We start from the raw sequence: 14,150 nt of genomic DNA on the forward strand, positions 1-14,150 counted from the left end.
TTTTCCTACATCATGTTGTATCACAACATAGAAATGCATCATCACAGAACTGAAGGTCACACAGGACAGGTTTTCGTGTGACGTGTTGTCTCCTGTTTGACGGATATGTGGCATTCCTCAGTGAAGGCTCAACCATCTCAAGTACATGCTGGGAAATGCTTTAAGCTGTTTTTGGACCTCAGTACAGAAACAATGAATGTTAATTCTCAACATCTGTTAACGCACAGGAGACTAAACTATGAGGTGTGGCTGCAAGTTTATGCAACTAGAAGCAGCTTCAATAACCACACCTCTTATGACTGATTGTGCGACAGAGAAAGGCCGGGATCAAACCTGCTCAGGTATATTTTATAAACTGCTGTGTGTGCTGCTGTTCATATGCATATCTCCAAAGAACTAAAAGAAAATCCATGTGTTGGAATAACTTCAGAATAAATTAATGAACAAATCTGCATCAATTAATTTCCAGAGTTGCACCAGATCAGCAAGATTCATAAAACAAGTTCAACAAAGCAGAAATATGTTGTGTATATATATATATATATATATATAAATCCCTGACCTGTGTTACAGTATAAGACACTTACTGGGCATCTGTGGTACTATTATTTTAACTGCATTGCTAATATGTGGTTTATTGCAGCTGCACTTTTTTTACTCTTTATCATGCTGCTGTTACAGAAAAAAATAAACCCTCGTGCGATCAATGAAGGATGTGTATATCTAAAGTCTTTACAAATAAACTATTTACATAAAGTGACTGATTCACACTGGTGTTGTTTTAGGCTCAAAGAAATAAAAGTTTACACCTTTAAAGACTGTAAGCATCCTTTACTCTCACTTTTTGATACCTGTGTATATTTGAAGATTTGAAGGTGCAAAAGATGAACCCAGTCAGGTCTGAAAAGTGAACATAATGCTGAAATGCATTAAACCTGCATTTTTAATCATGGCCAGCGGTACTCGGTGGCTATATTCAATTTATTACAGCACAAGTGTGTAAGTGTCTTTTAGTCGGGTCTCACCTTGTGTCTCTGATAACTGAGGAATGACTTCCTGCATTAAGTGTTGCAAGAAGAAAATGAAAGCAAGCTCCCAACTCGCAAGAATGCCTTTAAAACTGACTTCTTATTTCCATTGATGAAAACTTCTTCATTTCAAGTAAATGAACCAGTAATATTTAGAATGTGTGTAAAAGAAAAGACAAAAAAGAGAGAAATCAGAGTTATTTTGATGTGGACGCTGACTGCCCACCGAGCACCACCAACCTGTAAATGTTGATTCTCCGTCTAAATCTAGTCAGCCAGTTGTGAGATTTAGTTAATCCAAAACTAATCACCGAATATTTGTTTTCTTCTGTCAGATTTTATTATCCAAAATGGTCATCTTTTATGGACCACATAGAGTCCTAATGTAGCCATAAAGATACAATCACATAAATGTAGTCATAGTCACACAGAGAAAATGTCGAAGCTCACGTCAAAACATGTCACAAATATGTGTGTGTGTGTGTCTGTGTGTGTGTAAGTGCTAAAATTAAAGTGATGACTGTTTCAGGAGGACAATAGGAGAGAGATGCAGGTAAATAAAAGTTTAGTGCACACACCTTAAACCATGACGATAACTACCATTACTCCACCTGCACATATTTGTCCTCAGGTTCATGTTGGCTGATTATAAAAAGAGGAGATGAAGTCAGAGAACATCACTTTCTTTCACTGCAGTGGACGACTTACAAGCAAAGAAATACTATGTAAGTAACCCTAATATTAAATATATATCTGACATCTACATGTGAATTTAAGATGAATTGATAGATTTATTTCTGGAAATGATCTTTTGGCAACATATGGTGTAATTTAGGCAGCAATTTGTTGTGTTGGGTTGTGTTTATCTTAAAGTTCTGAAGGTTTTTTTATGCTTCTGTTTTTGTTTTGTTTTTTGCTATTACCCTTGATAAATAATATATGACACATTCACACACACACACAGATAGATAGATAGATAGATAGATAGATAGATAGATAGATAGATAGATAGATAGATAGATAGATAGATAGATAGATAGATAGATAGATAGATAGATAGATAGATAGATAGATAGATAGATAGATAGATTTAATGGGTTAGTGATTATATGTCAATATTGGAGTTGATTAACACTATAAACATGAAGTGGTGACTTTTGCTCTGATTTACAGTCAGGAACAATGAGGTCATCATAGTCAGAGCCTTTCCTTCATGATTTCTTAATTTCTTCTTGTTGCTTTTGCTTCAAACTACATGTGTACAAGCACCTCGTTGAGAGAAGTGGACTATCACAAAGACAGTACTATAGAAAAAAAAATCTATATTTTAAATTATGTAATTGAATAGGAACTTTTTTATATTATGAGTTTTAGATCTCAAACTTCTTTTCAAGATAACTTTAGAAAGCTTAATTAAGGCAATTGTAGGAATAATGCTTTCTTTAAATCATAATAACCACAGTGAATTTTTATTTTCAGAGACAGGAGCAGAAAATCAGCATCACCATGATCGCAAAGATGTTTGTCATCGTTCTTCTTGTTGTTGGTAGGAAAAAAATAATTTGTCAAAGAATTTCCTATTCATAAAGATGTGGTTAATGTGATGAAATATGAAAATGATGTAAGATTCTCTACACAGCCTGCTGCAACGCAGCGACAACAACCACAACTGCAGCGACAACAACCACATCTGCAGCGACAACAACCACATCTGCAGCGACAACAACCACAGCTACAGGGACAACAACCACAGCTGTTCGAACAACAACCACAGCTGCAGCGACAACAACTACAGCTGTTCCAACAACAACCACAGCTGCTCCAACAACAACCACAGCTGCACCGACAACAACTACAGTTGCGACAACAACAACTACAGTTGCAGCAACAACAACTACAGCTGCACCGACAACAACTACAGCTGCGACAACAACAACCACAGCTGCTCCAACAACAATCACAGCTGCCCCAACAACAACCACAGCTGTTCCAATGACAACCACAACTGCAGCGACAACAACCACAGCTGCTCCAACAACAACCACAGCTGCACCAACAACAACCACAGCTGCTCCAACAACAACCACAGCTGCAGGGACAACAACCACAGCTGCACCAACAACAACCACAGTTGTAGCAACAACAACTACAGTTGCTCCAACAACAACCACAGCTGCACCAACAACAACCACAGCTGCACCAACAACAACCACAGCTGCTCCAACAACAACCACAGCTGCAGGGACAACAACCACAGCTGCAGGGACAACAACCACAGCTGCTCCAACAACAACTACAGTTGCAGCAACAACAACTACAGTTGCAGCAACAACAACTACAGCTGCTCCAACAACAACCACAGCTGCAGCGACAACAACCACAGCTGCTCCAACAACAACCACAGCTGCACCAACAACAACCACAGCTGCTCCAACAACAACCACAGCTGCAGGGACAACAACCACAGCTGCTCCAACAACAACTACAGTTGCAGCAACAACAACTACAGTTGCAGCAACAACAACTACAGCTGCACCGACAACAACTACAGCTGCGACAACAACAACCACAGCTACTCCAACAAAAACTACAGTTGCAGCGACAACAACTACAGTTGCAGCAAAAACAACTACAGCTGCACCGACAACAACTACAGCTGCACCGACAACAACTACAGCTGCGACAACAACAACCACAGCTGCTCCAACAACAACTACAGTTGCAGCAACAACAACTACAGTTGCAGCAACAACAACTACAGCTGCACCGACAACAACTACAGTTGCAGCAACAACAACTACAGTTGCAGCAACAACAACTACAGCTGCAACAACAACAACCACAGCTGATCCAACAACAACCACAGCTGCTCCAACAACAACCACATCTGCTCCAACGACAACCACAGCTGCACCGACAACAACTACAGTTGCGACAACAACAACCACAGCTGCTCCAACAACAACCACAGCTGAACCAACAACAACCACAGCTGCTCCAACAACAACCACAGCTGCAGGGACAACAACCACAGCTGCTCCAACAACAACCACAGTTGCACCAACAACAACTACAGTTGCACCAACAACAACCACAGCTGCACCAACAACAACCACAGCTGCACCAACAACAACCACAGCTGCTCCAACAACAACCACAGCTGCACCGACAACAACCACAGCTGCTCCAACAACAACTACAGTTGCAGCAACAACAACTACAGTTGCAGCAACAACAACTACAGCTGCACCGACAACAACTACAGCTGCGACAACAACAACCACAGCTGCTCCAACAACAACTACAGTTGCAGCAACAACAACTACAGCTGCACCGACAACTACAGCTGCACCGACAACAACTACAGCTGCGACAACAACAACCACAGCTGCTCCAACAACAACTACAGTTGCAGCAACAACAACTACAGTTGCAGCAACAACAACTACAGCTGCACCGACAACAACTACAGCTGCAACAACAACAACCACAGCTGTTCCAACAACAACCACAGCTGCTCCAACAACAACCACATCTGCTCCAACGACAACCACAGCTGCACCGACAACAACTACAGTTGCGACAACAACAACCACAGCTGCTCCAACAACAACTACAGTTGCAGCGACAACAACTACAGCTGTTCCAACAACAACCACAGCTGCTCCAACAACAACCACAGCTGCACCGACAACAACTACAGTTGCGACAACAACAACTACAGTTGCAGCAACAACAACTACAGCTGCGACAACAACAACCACAGCTGCTCCAACAACAACTACAGTTGCAGCGACAACAACTACAGCTGTTCCAACAACAACCACATCTGCTCCAACAACAATCACAGCTGCCCCAACAACAACCACAGCTGTTCCAACAACAACCACAACTGCAGCGACAACAACCACAGCTGCTCCAACAACAACCACAGCTGCTCCAACAACAACCACAACTGCAGCGACAACAACCACAGCTGTTCCAACAACAATCACAACTGCCGCGACAACAACTGCAGCTGCTTCAACAACAACCACAACCGCAGCGACAACAACAACAACACCAGCAACAACAACCACAACTGTTCCAACAACAACCAAAACTGCCGCGACAACAACTACAGCTGCTTCAACAACCATAACTGCAGCGACAGCAACAACCACCTCCTCTGCTATTCTCAACAACATCAGCTTCCTTACAGTAGTTCTGGCTCTGTCGTCACATGTACTCAGATCATGTTTTTAACATTTCTTAAGTTCACATCCTCCAAATGAAGCAACAAACTGAAGTACCTGTGACCATTTGAAATGTTTAAGTAACCAAATGTTTAATCATATATTTATTCTTATTTATTATGGTTTTATTTATTTATTTATATCTATCAGAGAGAAGTTGTTAAATGTTTTCCTGATGTTTGTGTGTTCCAAACTTGTGTGATCAGAGGACTGATATTAAAAATATAGTGATGTCTACAATCTCAACACTGAGCTTATCATAAATAAAGTCTTTTTGCACTGATTAATAAGTGTCTCTTTAAATAAGTGACTTTTTAAAGATGAGAATAATTTCTCATAATAATCATTTCTCTACAATAGTCAGTGTTAATACTGAGTTATATTCAGCTTTGTTTATATTTCTGCAAATCACAATAGTTATTTCATCATGTTTCCTGTTGTAAATTAAAGACCCTGCAGTATTTGGAAGATGAGATGAGACGAGATGAGATGCCTTTATTAGTCCCACGAGTGGGAAATTTCAACCTTGAAGCAGAGTCGATTATGAGCTCCCGAAGCTCCTTCTGTGGGGCGAATGCCGCTGGATCCATAACCTGGCGGGTCAATACTGTCACGGCAAATGGGATGAGCCGTGTGGAGAAAAATAAAGGAGGATCCAATTGTAGGCACTCGTGGAGGTGCGAAGGACGTTTATTGTAAAAAATAAAACACAAGTGGAAAACGGCAAACGGAACTAAAGATAATCTGAACTGGGAAAACTAAACTACTAGACATGAACACGAACATGGAGGAGGTTGAGCAGAGGCATATGACGGTAGACAGCAGGGAGAACACGTGGATGAAACACGGTAGATTCACAGACAGACCAGCGACTACAACATAAGAAGACATGACTTAAATACACACAGAAGAACACAAGGAGATTACACACAGGTGGGGAACACAGCTGGAAGTAATTGACGAGATGAGACAAGGGAGGCAAAACTGAATACGCTCACATAAAACACGAACCTTCACAATAAAACAGGAAACAGGAAATAACAACACAAAGACGCAGACTAGACACTGAACTAAACATGCAGAAAAATGAGGGCATCGAAACTGAACCTAAGAACTGACCCCTCAACCAGAATGACCTGAAACATAGAATTGTAATAATAATCAACAAAGCACAACAAGAGAATCAGAAAATAATCCATAATACAAAATCAAACCAAAACATCTCAAAATACTGTGTCAAAACTGACCCAGAACCATGACAATTAGTATCCACTCCAGCATCCATTCAGTCTTTATATATGGATTTAATAACGGCTGTTCTAGTGTGTGAGGTGTGTTCACAATGTCACACAGACAATACAAGGCTCAACATGACGACCTGTCCTGAAGATTAAAGTCACGTAAGGTAGAGTTCATTTGAAAAGTAAAATAAATTAAAGCTGCCAGCAGTGATGATGGGGAACTTGCACATCAGCGCACGTTGAAGTGTGCTGCAGTTGAAGTAGGCTGGTGGTCACTTCCTGTCCCGGGAAGACATCGTCTGATATGTCATGTAGTTGTGTGTCCTTTGAAATCCACAACAGAAATCTCACGTACATCGCCTGTTGCTTATTTAATGCTACCAGCAAAGAATCAAGACTTTTCATGAAAACTGAAAAGCTCTGAGCATTAACATCAAGAAGTCACCAAAGATCATGCTACTCCAATTCAGTCTCTAGCAGTTCATTAGAATACAAGGTTTGACTATAGTGAAAACACCACCAAAATTACACTTGACCCAAACATTGACTTGTTGTTGGGTTTACGGCAGCGAGGTCAAACTCATTTTACATCTCCAAACACACTCACCTCATTTTGAGTCTATGTGGGCCAGACCAGTGAAACTCTCCTTTCTGTTAGTGCACAGAAGTTTGACAACACATTTTATCCCTGAGATATCTTAAATAACAAATGAAACAACAACCAGCAGCGAGCAGCAGGGACAATATCCCCGCCTATCCTGGGTAACGCACCTGCCCCCAAGATCCTACGTGTATGTTGCTATGTCAAGAGATGTAATGGCTATAGCGTAATTAAAAAGGAGCAACAAATGGCCGCACAGCACAGCCAGCTAAGATAAAATCAGATAGAAAAGATAGATCTTTATTGTCACTGTTACAACAACAATGAAAGGCAGTTTGGCATCTCTCCATTAGCAGTATGTAGATTCTTTACATTAAAATTACTTTAGAATAAAAGATAAAAGACACACAGCTATATACATTTGTATACAAGTTATATATGCTGTAAGGTGCCATATAAAGGCACCCCCCCCCCCCCCCCCCCTCCAAGACCCTGCCTGTGTGAATAATGTGTTGTCACAGGAGGCCTCGAGAGGAGAAGGCATGGGATGGCCAGGAGGTAGAGGACTACCCTCAGAAAGAGAGCGCTAGTAAGCACCCCTATTTCCTAAATCCTACCACAGGGAGAGTGGAGCACTCCCTGGCTACCTGTTGGACTTCCCAAGACTACACACAGATCCCAGGCTGGTGTAAGTTTGAGATAAGTCACTGCAAACATCCACCCAAACTGTATCAACTGCACCCCATCCTCCCTCACACCCTTGTGGCCCAACGGGCACTCAGGAGCCCCAGAGACAGACTGGATGTGGGTCAAGACGTGTTTTTATTTGTGTTGTAGATGCCTCAGTTGAAGATCTAGGGACTTTTTCCAGTTCATAATGTACATACGTGTGTGTTGTGATATTAGTTTTGTTGTGTTGTTGCCTAACAGAATCTCCATTTTCCTACATCATGTTGTATCACAACATAGAAATGCATCATCACAGAACTGAAGGTCACACAGGACAGGTTTTCGTGTGACGTGTTGTCTCCTGTTTGACGGATATGTGGCATTCCTCAGTGAAGGCTCAACCATCTCAAGTACATGCTGGGAAATGCTTTAAGCTGTTTTTGGACCTCAGTACAGAAACAATGAATGTTAATTCTCAACATCTGTTAACGCACAGGAGACTAAACTATGAGGTGTGGCTGCAAGTTTATGCAACTAGAAGCAGCTTCAATAACCACACCTCTTATGACTGATTGTGCGACAGAGAAAGGCCGGGATCAAACCTGCTCAGGTATATTTTATAAACTGCTGTGTGTGCTGCTGTTCATATGCATATCTCCAAAGAACTAAAAGAAAATCCATGTGTTGGAATAACTTCAGAATAAATTAATGAACAAATCTGCATCAATTAATTTCCAGAGTTGCACCAGATCAGCAAGATTCATAAAACAAGTTCAACAAAGCAGAAATATGTTGTGTATATATATATATATATATATAAATCCCTGACCTGTGTTACAGTATAAGACACTTACTGGGCATCTGTGGTACTATTATTTTAACTGCATTGCTAATATGTGGTTTATTGCAGCTGCACTTTTTTTACTCTTTATCATGCTGCTGTTACAGAAAAAAATAAACCCTCGTGCGATCAATGAAGGATGTGTATATCTAAAGTCTTTACAAATAAACTATTTACATAAAGTGACTGATTCACACTGGTGTTGTTTTAGGCTCAAAGAAATAAAAGTTTACACCTTTAAAGACTGTAAGCATCCTTTACTCTCACTTTTTGATACCTGTGTATATTTGAAGATTTGAAGGTGCAAAAGATGAACCCAGTCAGGTCTGAAAAGTGAACATAATGCTGAAATGCATTAAACCTGCATTTTTAATCATGGCCAGCGGTACTCGGTGGCTATATTCAATTTATTACAGCACAAGTGTGTAAGTGTCTTTTAGTCGGGTCTCACCTTGTGTCTCTGATAACTGAGGAATGACTTCCTGCATTAAGTGTTGCAAGAAGAAAATGAAAGCAAGCTCCCAACTCGCAAGAATGCCTTTAAAACTGACTTCTTATTTCCATTGATGAAAACTTCTTCATTTCAAGTAAATGAACCAGTAATATTTAGAATGTGTGTAAAAGAAAAGACAAAAAAGAGAGAAATCAGAGTTATTTTGATGTGGACGCTGACTGCCCACCGAGCACCACCAACCTGTAAATGTTGATTCTCCGTCTAAATCTAGTCAGCCAGTTGTGAGATTTAGTTAATCCAAAACTAATCACCGAATATTTGTTTTCTTCTGTCAGATTTTATTATCCAAAATGGTCATCTTTTATGGACCACATAGAGTCCTAATGTAGCCATAAAGATACAATCACATAAATGTAGTCATAGTCACACAGAGAAAATGTCGAAGCTCACGTCAAAACATGTCACAAATATGTGTGTGTGTGTGTCTGTGTGTGTGTAAGTGCTAAAATTAAAGTGATGACTGTTTCAGGAGGACAATAGGAGAGAGATGCAGGTAAATAAAAGTTTAGTGCACACACCTTAAACCATGACGATAACTACCATTACTCCACCTGCACATATTTGTCCTCAGGTTCATGTTGGCTGATTATAAAAAGAGGAGATGAAGTCAGAGAACATCACTTTCTTTCACTGCAGTGGACGACTTACAAGCAAAGAAATACTATGTAAGTAACCCTAATATTAAATATATATCTGACATCTACATGTGAATTTAAGATGAATTGATAGATTTATTTCTGGAAATGATCTTTTGGCAACATATGGTGTAATTTAGGCAGCAATTTGTTGTGTTGGGTTGTGTTTATCTTAAAGTTCTGAAGGTTTTTTTATGCTTCTGTTTTTGTTTTGTTTTTTGCTATTACCCTTGATAAATAATATATGACACATTCACACACACACACAGATAGATAGATAGATAGATAGATAGATAGATAGATAGATAGATAGATAGATAGATAGATAGATAGATAGATAGATAGATAGATAGATAGATAGATAGATAGATAGATAGATAGATAGATAGATAGATAGATAGATAGATAGATAGATAGATTTAATGGGTTAGTGATTATATGTCAATATTGGAGTTGATTAACACTATAAACATGAAGTGGTGACTTTTGCTCTGATTTACAGTCAGGAACAATGAGGTCATCATAGTCAGAGCCTTTCCTTCATGATTTCTTAATTTCTTCTTGTTGGTTTTGCTTCAAACTACATGTGTACAAGCACCTCGTTGAGAGAAGTGGACTATCACAAAGACAGTACTATAGAAAAAAAAATCTATATTTTAAATTATGTAATTGAATAGGAACTTTTTTATATTATGAGTTTTAGATCTCAAACTTCTTTTCAAGATAACTTTAGAAAGCTTAATTAAGGCAATTGTAGGAATAATGCTTTCTTTAAATCATAATAACCACAGTGAATTTTTATTTTCAGAGACAGGAGCAGAAAATCAGCATCACCATGATCGCAAAGATGTTTGTCATCGTTCTTCTTGTTGTTGGTAGGAAAAAAATAATTTGTCAAAGAATTTCCTATTCATAAAGATGTGGTTAATGTGATGAAATATGAAAATGATGTAAGATTCTCTACACAGCCTGCTGCAACGCAGCGACAACAACCACAACTGCAGCGACAACAACCACATCTGCAGCGACAACAACCACATCTGCAGCGACAACAACCACAGCTACAGGGACAACAACCACAGCTGTTCGAACAACAACCACAGCTGCAGCGACAACAACTACAGCTGTTCCAACAACAACCACAGCTGCTCCAACAACAACCACAGCTGCACCGACAACAACTACAGTTGCGACAACAACAACTACAGTTGCAGCAACAACAACTACAGCTGCACCGACAACAACTACAGCTGCGACAACAACAACCACAGCTGCTCCAACAACAATCACAGCTGCCCCAACAACAACCACAGCTGTTCCAACGACAACCACAACTGCAGCGACAACAACCACAGCTGCTCCAACAACAACCACAGCTGCACCAACAACAACCACAGCTGCTCCAACAACAACCACAGCTGCAGGGACAACAACCACAGCTGCACCAACAACAACCACAGTTGTAGCAACAACAACTACAGTTGCTCCAACAACAACCACAGCTGCACCAACAACAACCACAGCTGCACCAACAACAACCACAGCTGCTCCAACAACAACCACAGCTGCAGGGACAACAACCACAGCTGCAGGGACAACAACCACAGCTGCTCCAACAACAACTACAGTTGCAGCAACAACAACTACAGTTGCAGCAACAACAACTACAGCTGCACCAACAACAACCACAACTGCAGCGACAACAACCACAGCTGCTCCAACAACAACCACAGCTGCACCAACAACAACCACAGCTGCTCCAACAACAACCACAGCTGCAGGGACAACAACCACAGCTGCTCCAACAACAACTACAGTTGCAGCAACAACAACTACAGTTGCAACAACAACAACTACAGCTGCACCGACAACAACTACAGCTGCGACAACAACAACCACAGCTACTCCAACAAAAACTACAGTTGTAGCGACAACAACTACAGTTGCAGCAAAAACAACTACAGCTGCACCGACAACAACTACAGCTGCACCGACAACAACTACAGCTGCGACAACAACAACCACAGCTGCTCCAACAACAACTACAGTTGCAGCAACAACAACTACAGTTGCAGCAACAACAACTACAGCTGCACCGACAACAACTACAGTTGCAGCAACAACAACTACAGTTGCAGCAACAACAACTACAGCTGCAACAACAACAACCACAGCTGATCCAACAACAACCACAGCTGCTCCAACAACAACCACATCTGCTCCAACGACAACCACAGCTGCACCGACAACAACTACAGTTGCGACAACAACAACCACAGCTGCTCCAACAACAACCACAGCTGAACCAACAACAACCACAGCTGCTCCAACAACAACCACAGCTGCAGGGACAACAACCACAGCTGCTCCAACAACAACCACAGTTGCAGCAACAACAACTACAGTTGCTCCAACAACAACCACAGCTGCACCAACAACAACCACAGCTGCACCAACAACAACCACAGCTGCTCCAACAACAACCACAGCTTCGCCAACAACAACCACAGCTGCTCAAACAACAACTACAGTTGCAGCAACAACAACTACAGTTGCAGCAACAACAACTACAGCTGCACCGACAACAACTACAGCTGCGACAACAACAACCACAGCTGCTCCAACAACAACTACAGTTGCAGCAACAACAACTACAGCTGCACCGACAACTACAGCTGCACCGACAACAACTACAGCTGCGACAACAACAACCACAGCTGCTCCAACAACAACTACAGTTGCAGCAACAACAACTACAGTTGCAGCAACAACAACTACAGCTGCACCGACAACAACTACAGCTGCAACAACAACAACCACAGCTGTTCCAACAACAACCACAGCTGCTCCAACAACAACCACATCTGCTCCAACGACAACCACAGCTGCACCGACAACAACTACAGTTGCGACAACAACAACCACAGCTGCTCCAACAACAACTACAGTTGCAGCGACAACAACTACAGCTGTTCCAACAACAACCACAGCTGCTCCAACAACAACCACAGCTGCACCAACAACAACTACAGTTGCGACAACAACAACTACAGTTGCAGCAACAACAACTACAGCTGCACCAACAACAACCACAGCTGCTCCAACAACAACTACAGTTGCAGCGACAACAACTACAGCTGTTCCAACAACAACCACATCTGCTCCAACAACAACCACAGCTGCCCCAACAACAACCACAGCTGTTCCAACGACAACCACAACTGCAGCGACAACAACCACAGCTGCTCCAACAACAACCACAGCTGCTCCAACAACAATCACAGCTGCCCCAACAACAACCACAGCTGTTCCAACGACAACCACAACTGCAGCGACAACAACCACAGCTGCTCCAACAACAACCACAGCTGCACCAACAACAACCACAGCTGCTCCAACAACAACCACAGCTGCAGGGACAACAACCACAGCTGCTCCAACAACAACCACAGTTGCAGCAACAACAACTACAGTTGCTCCAACAACAACCACAGCTGCACCAACAACAACCAAAGCTGCACCAACAACAACCACAGCTGCTCCAACAACAACTACAGTTGCAGCAACAACAACTACAGTTGCAGCAACAACAACTACAGCTGCACCAACAACAACCACAACTGCAGCGACAACAACCACAGCTGCTCCAACAACAACTACAGTTGCAGCAACAACAACTACAGTTGCAGGAACAACAACTACAGCTGCAACAACAACAACCACAACTGCAGCGACAACAACCACAGCTGCTCCAACAACAACCACAGCTGCACCAACAACAACCACAGCTGCTCCAACAACAACCACAGCTGCAGGGACAACAACCACAGCTGCTCCAACAACAACTACAGTTGCAGCAACAACAACTACAGTTGCAGCAACAACAACTACAGCTGCACCGACAACAATTACAGCTGCAACAACAACAACCACATCTGCTCCAACGACAACCACAGCTGCTCCAACAACAACTACAGCTGTTCCAACAACAACCACAACTGCTCCAACAACAACCACAGCTTCGCCAACAACAACTACAGTTGCGACAACAACAACCACAGCTGCTCCAACAACAACTACAGTTGCAGCGACAACAACTACAGCTGCTCCAACAACAACCACAGCTGCTCCAACAACAACTACAGTTGCAGCAACAACAACTACAGTTGCAGCAACAACAACTACAGCTGCACCGACAACAACTACAGCTGCGACAACAACAACCACAGCTGCTCCAACAACAACTACAGTTGCAGCGACAACAACTACAGTTGCAGCAACAAAAACTACAGCTGCACCGACAACAACTACAGCTGCACCGACAACAATTACAGCTGCGACAACAACAACAACAGCTGCTCCAACAACAACTACAGTTGCAGCAAC

At 41.9% G+C, this 14,150-nt stretch overlaps 1 protein-coding gene and 2 long non-coding RNA genes across 5 annotated transcripts; all 3 read left to right on the forward strand.

The window, feature by feature from the left end:
- Positions 1-1,526: 1,526 nt before the first annotated feature.
- On the forward strand, positions 1,527-2,723 carry LOC113014779 (uncharacterized). 2 transcript variants are annotated; one of them, XR_003271008.1, is made up of 3 exons: positions 1,527-1,581; positions 1,660-1,753; positions 2,508-2,723. It is a non-coding gene; the product is annotated as an uncharacterized LOC113014779 (long non-coding RNA). The 2 variants fall into 2 exon arrangements; XR_003271009.1 differs by having other exon boundaries at positions 1,534-1,753; positions 2,508-2,574; positions 2,668-2,695.
- Positions 2,724-9,567: 6,844 nt separating this feature from the next.
- On the forward strand, positions 9,568-10,772 carry LOC113014780 (uncharacterized). 2 transcript variants are annotated; one of them, XR_003271011.1, is made up of 4 exons: positions 9,568-9,622; positions 9,701-9,794; positions 10,573-10,639; positions 10,733-10,772. It is a non-coding gene; the product is annotated as an uncharacterized LOC113014780 (long non-coding RNA). The 2 variants fall into 2 exon arrangements; XR_003271010.1 differs by having other exon boundaries at positions 9,575-9,794.
- Positions 10,773-11,823: 1,051 nt separating this feature from the next.
- On the forward strand, positions 11,824-13,938 carry LOC113014775 (mucin-5AC-like; the record flags this gene model as incomplete). The annotated part of the gene is made up of 1 exon (XM_026156513.1): positions 11,824-13,938. A coding segment is annotated over one exon (2,115 nt), but the record flags the coding sequence as incomplete, so codon positions are not given.
- Positions 13,939-14,150: the final 212 nt, after the last annotated feature.

This window comes from Astatotilapia calliptera, chromosome 22, assembly GCF_900246225.1.
Source record: "Astatotilapia calliptera chromosome 22, fAstCal1.2, whole genome shotgun sequence".
In the NCBI taxonomy this organism is placed as follows: domain Eukaryota; kingdom Metazoa; phylum Chordata; class Actinopteri; order Cichliformes; family Cichlidae; genus Astatotilapia; species Astatotilapia calliptera.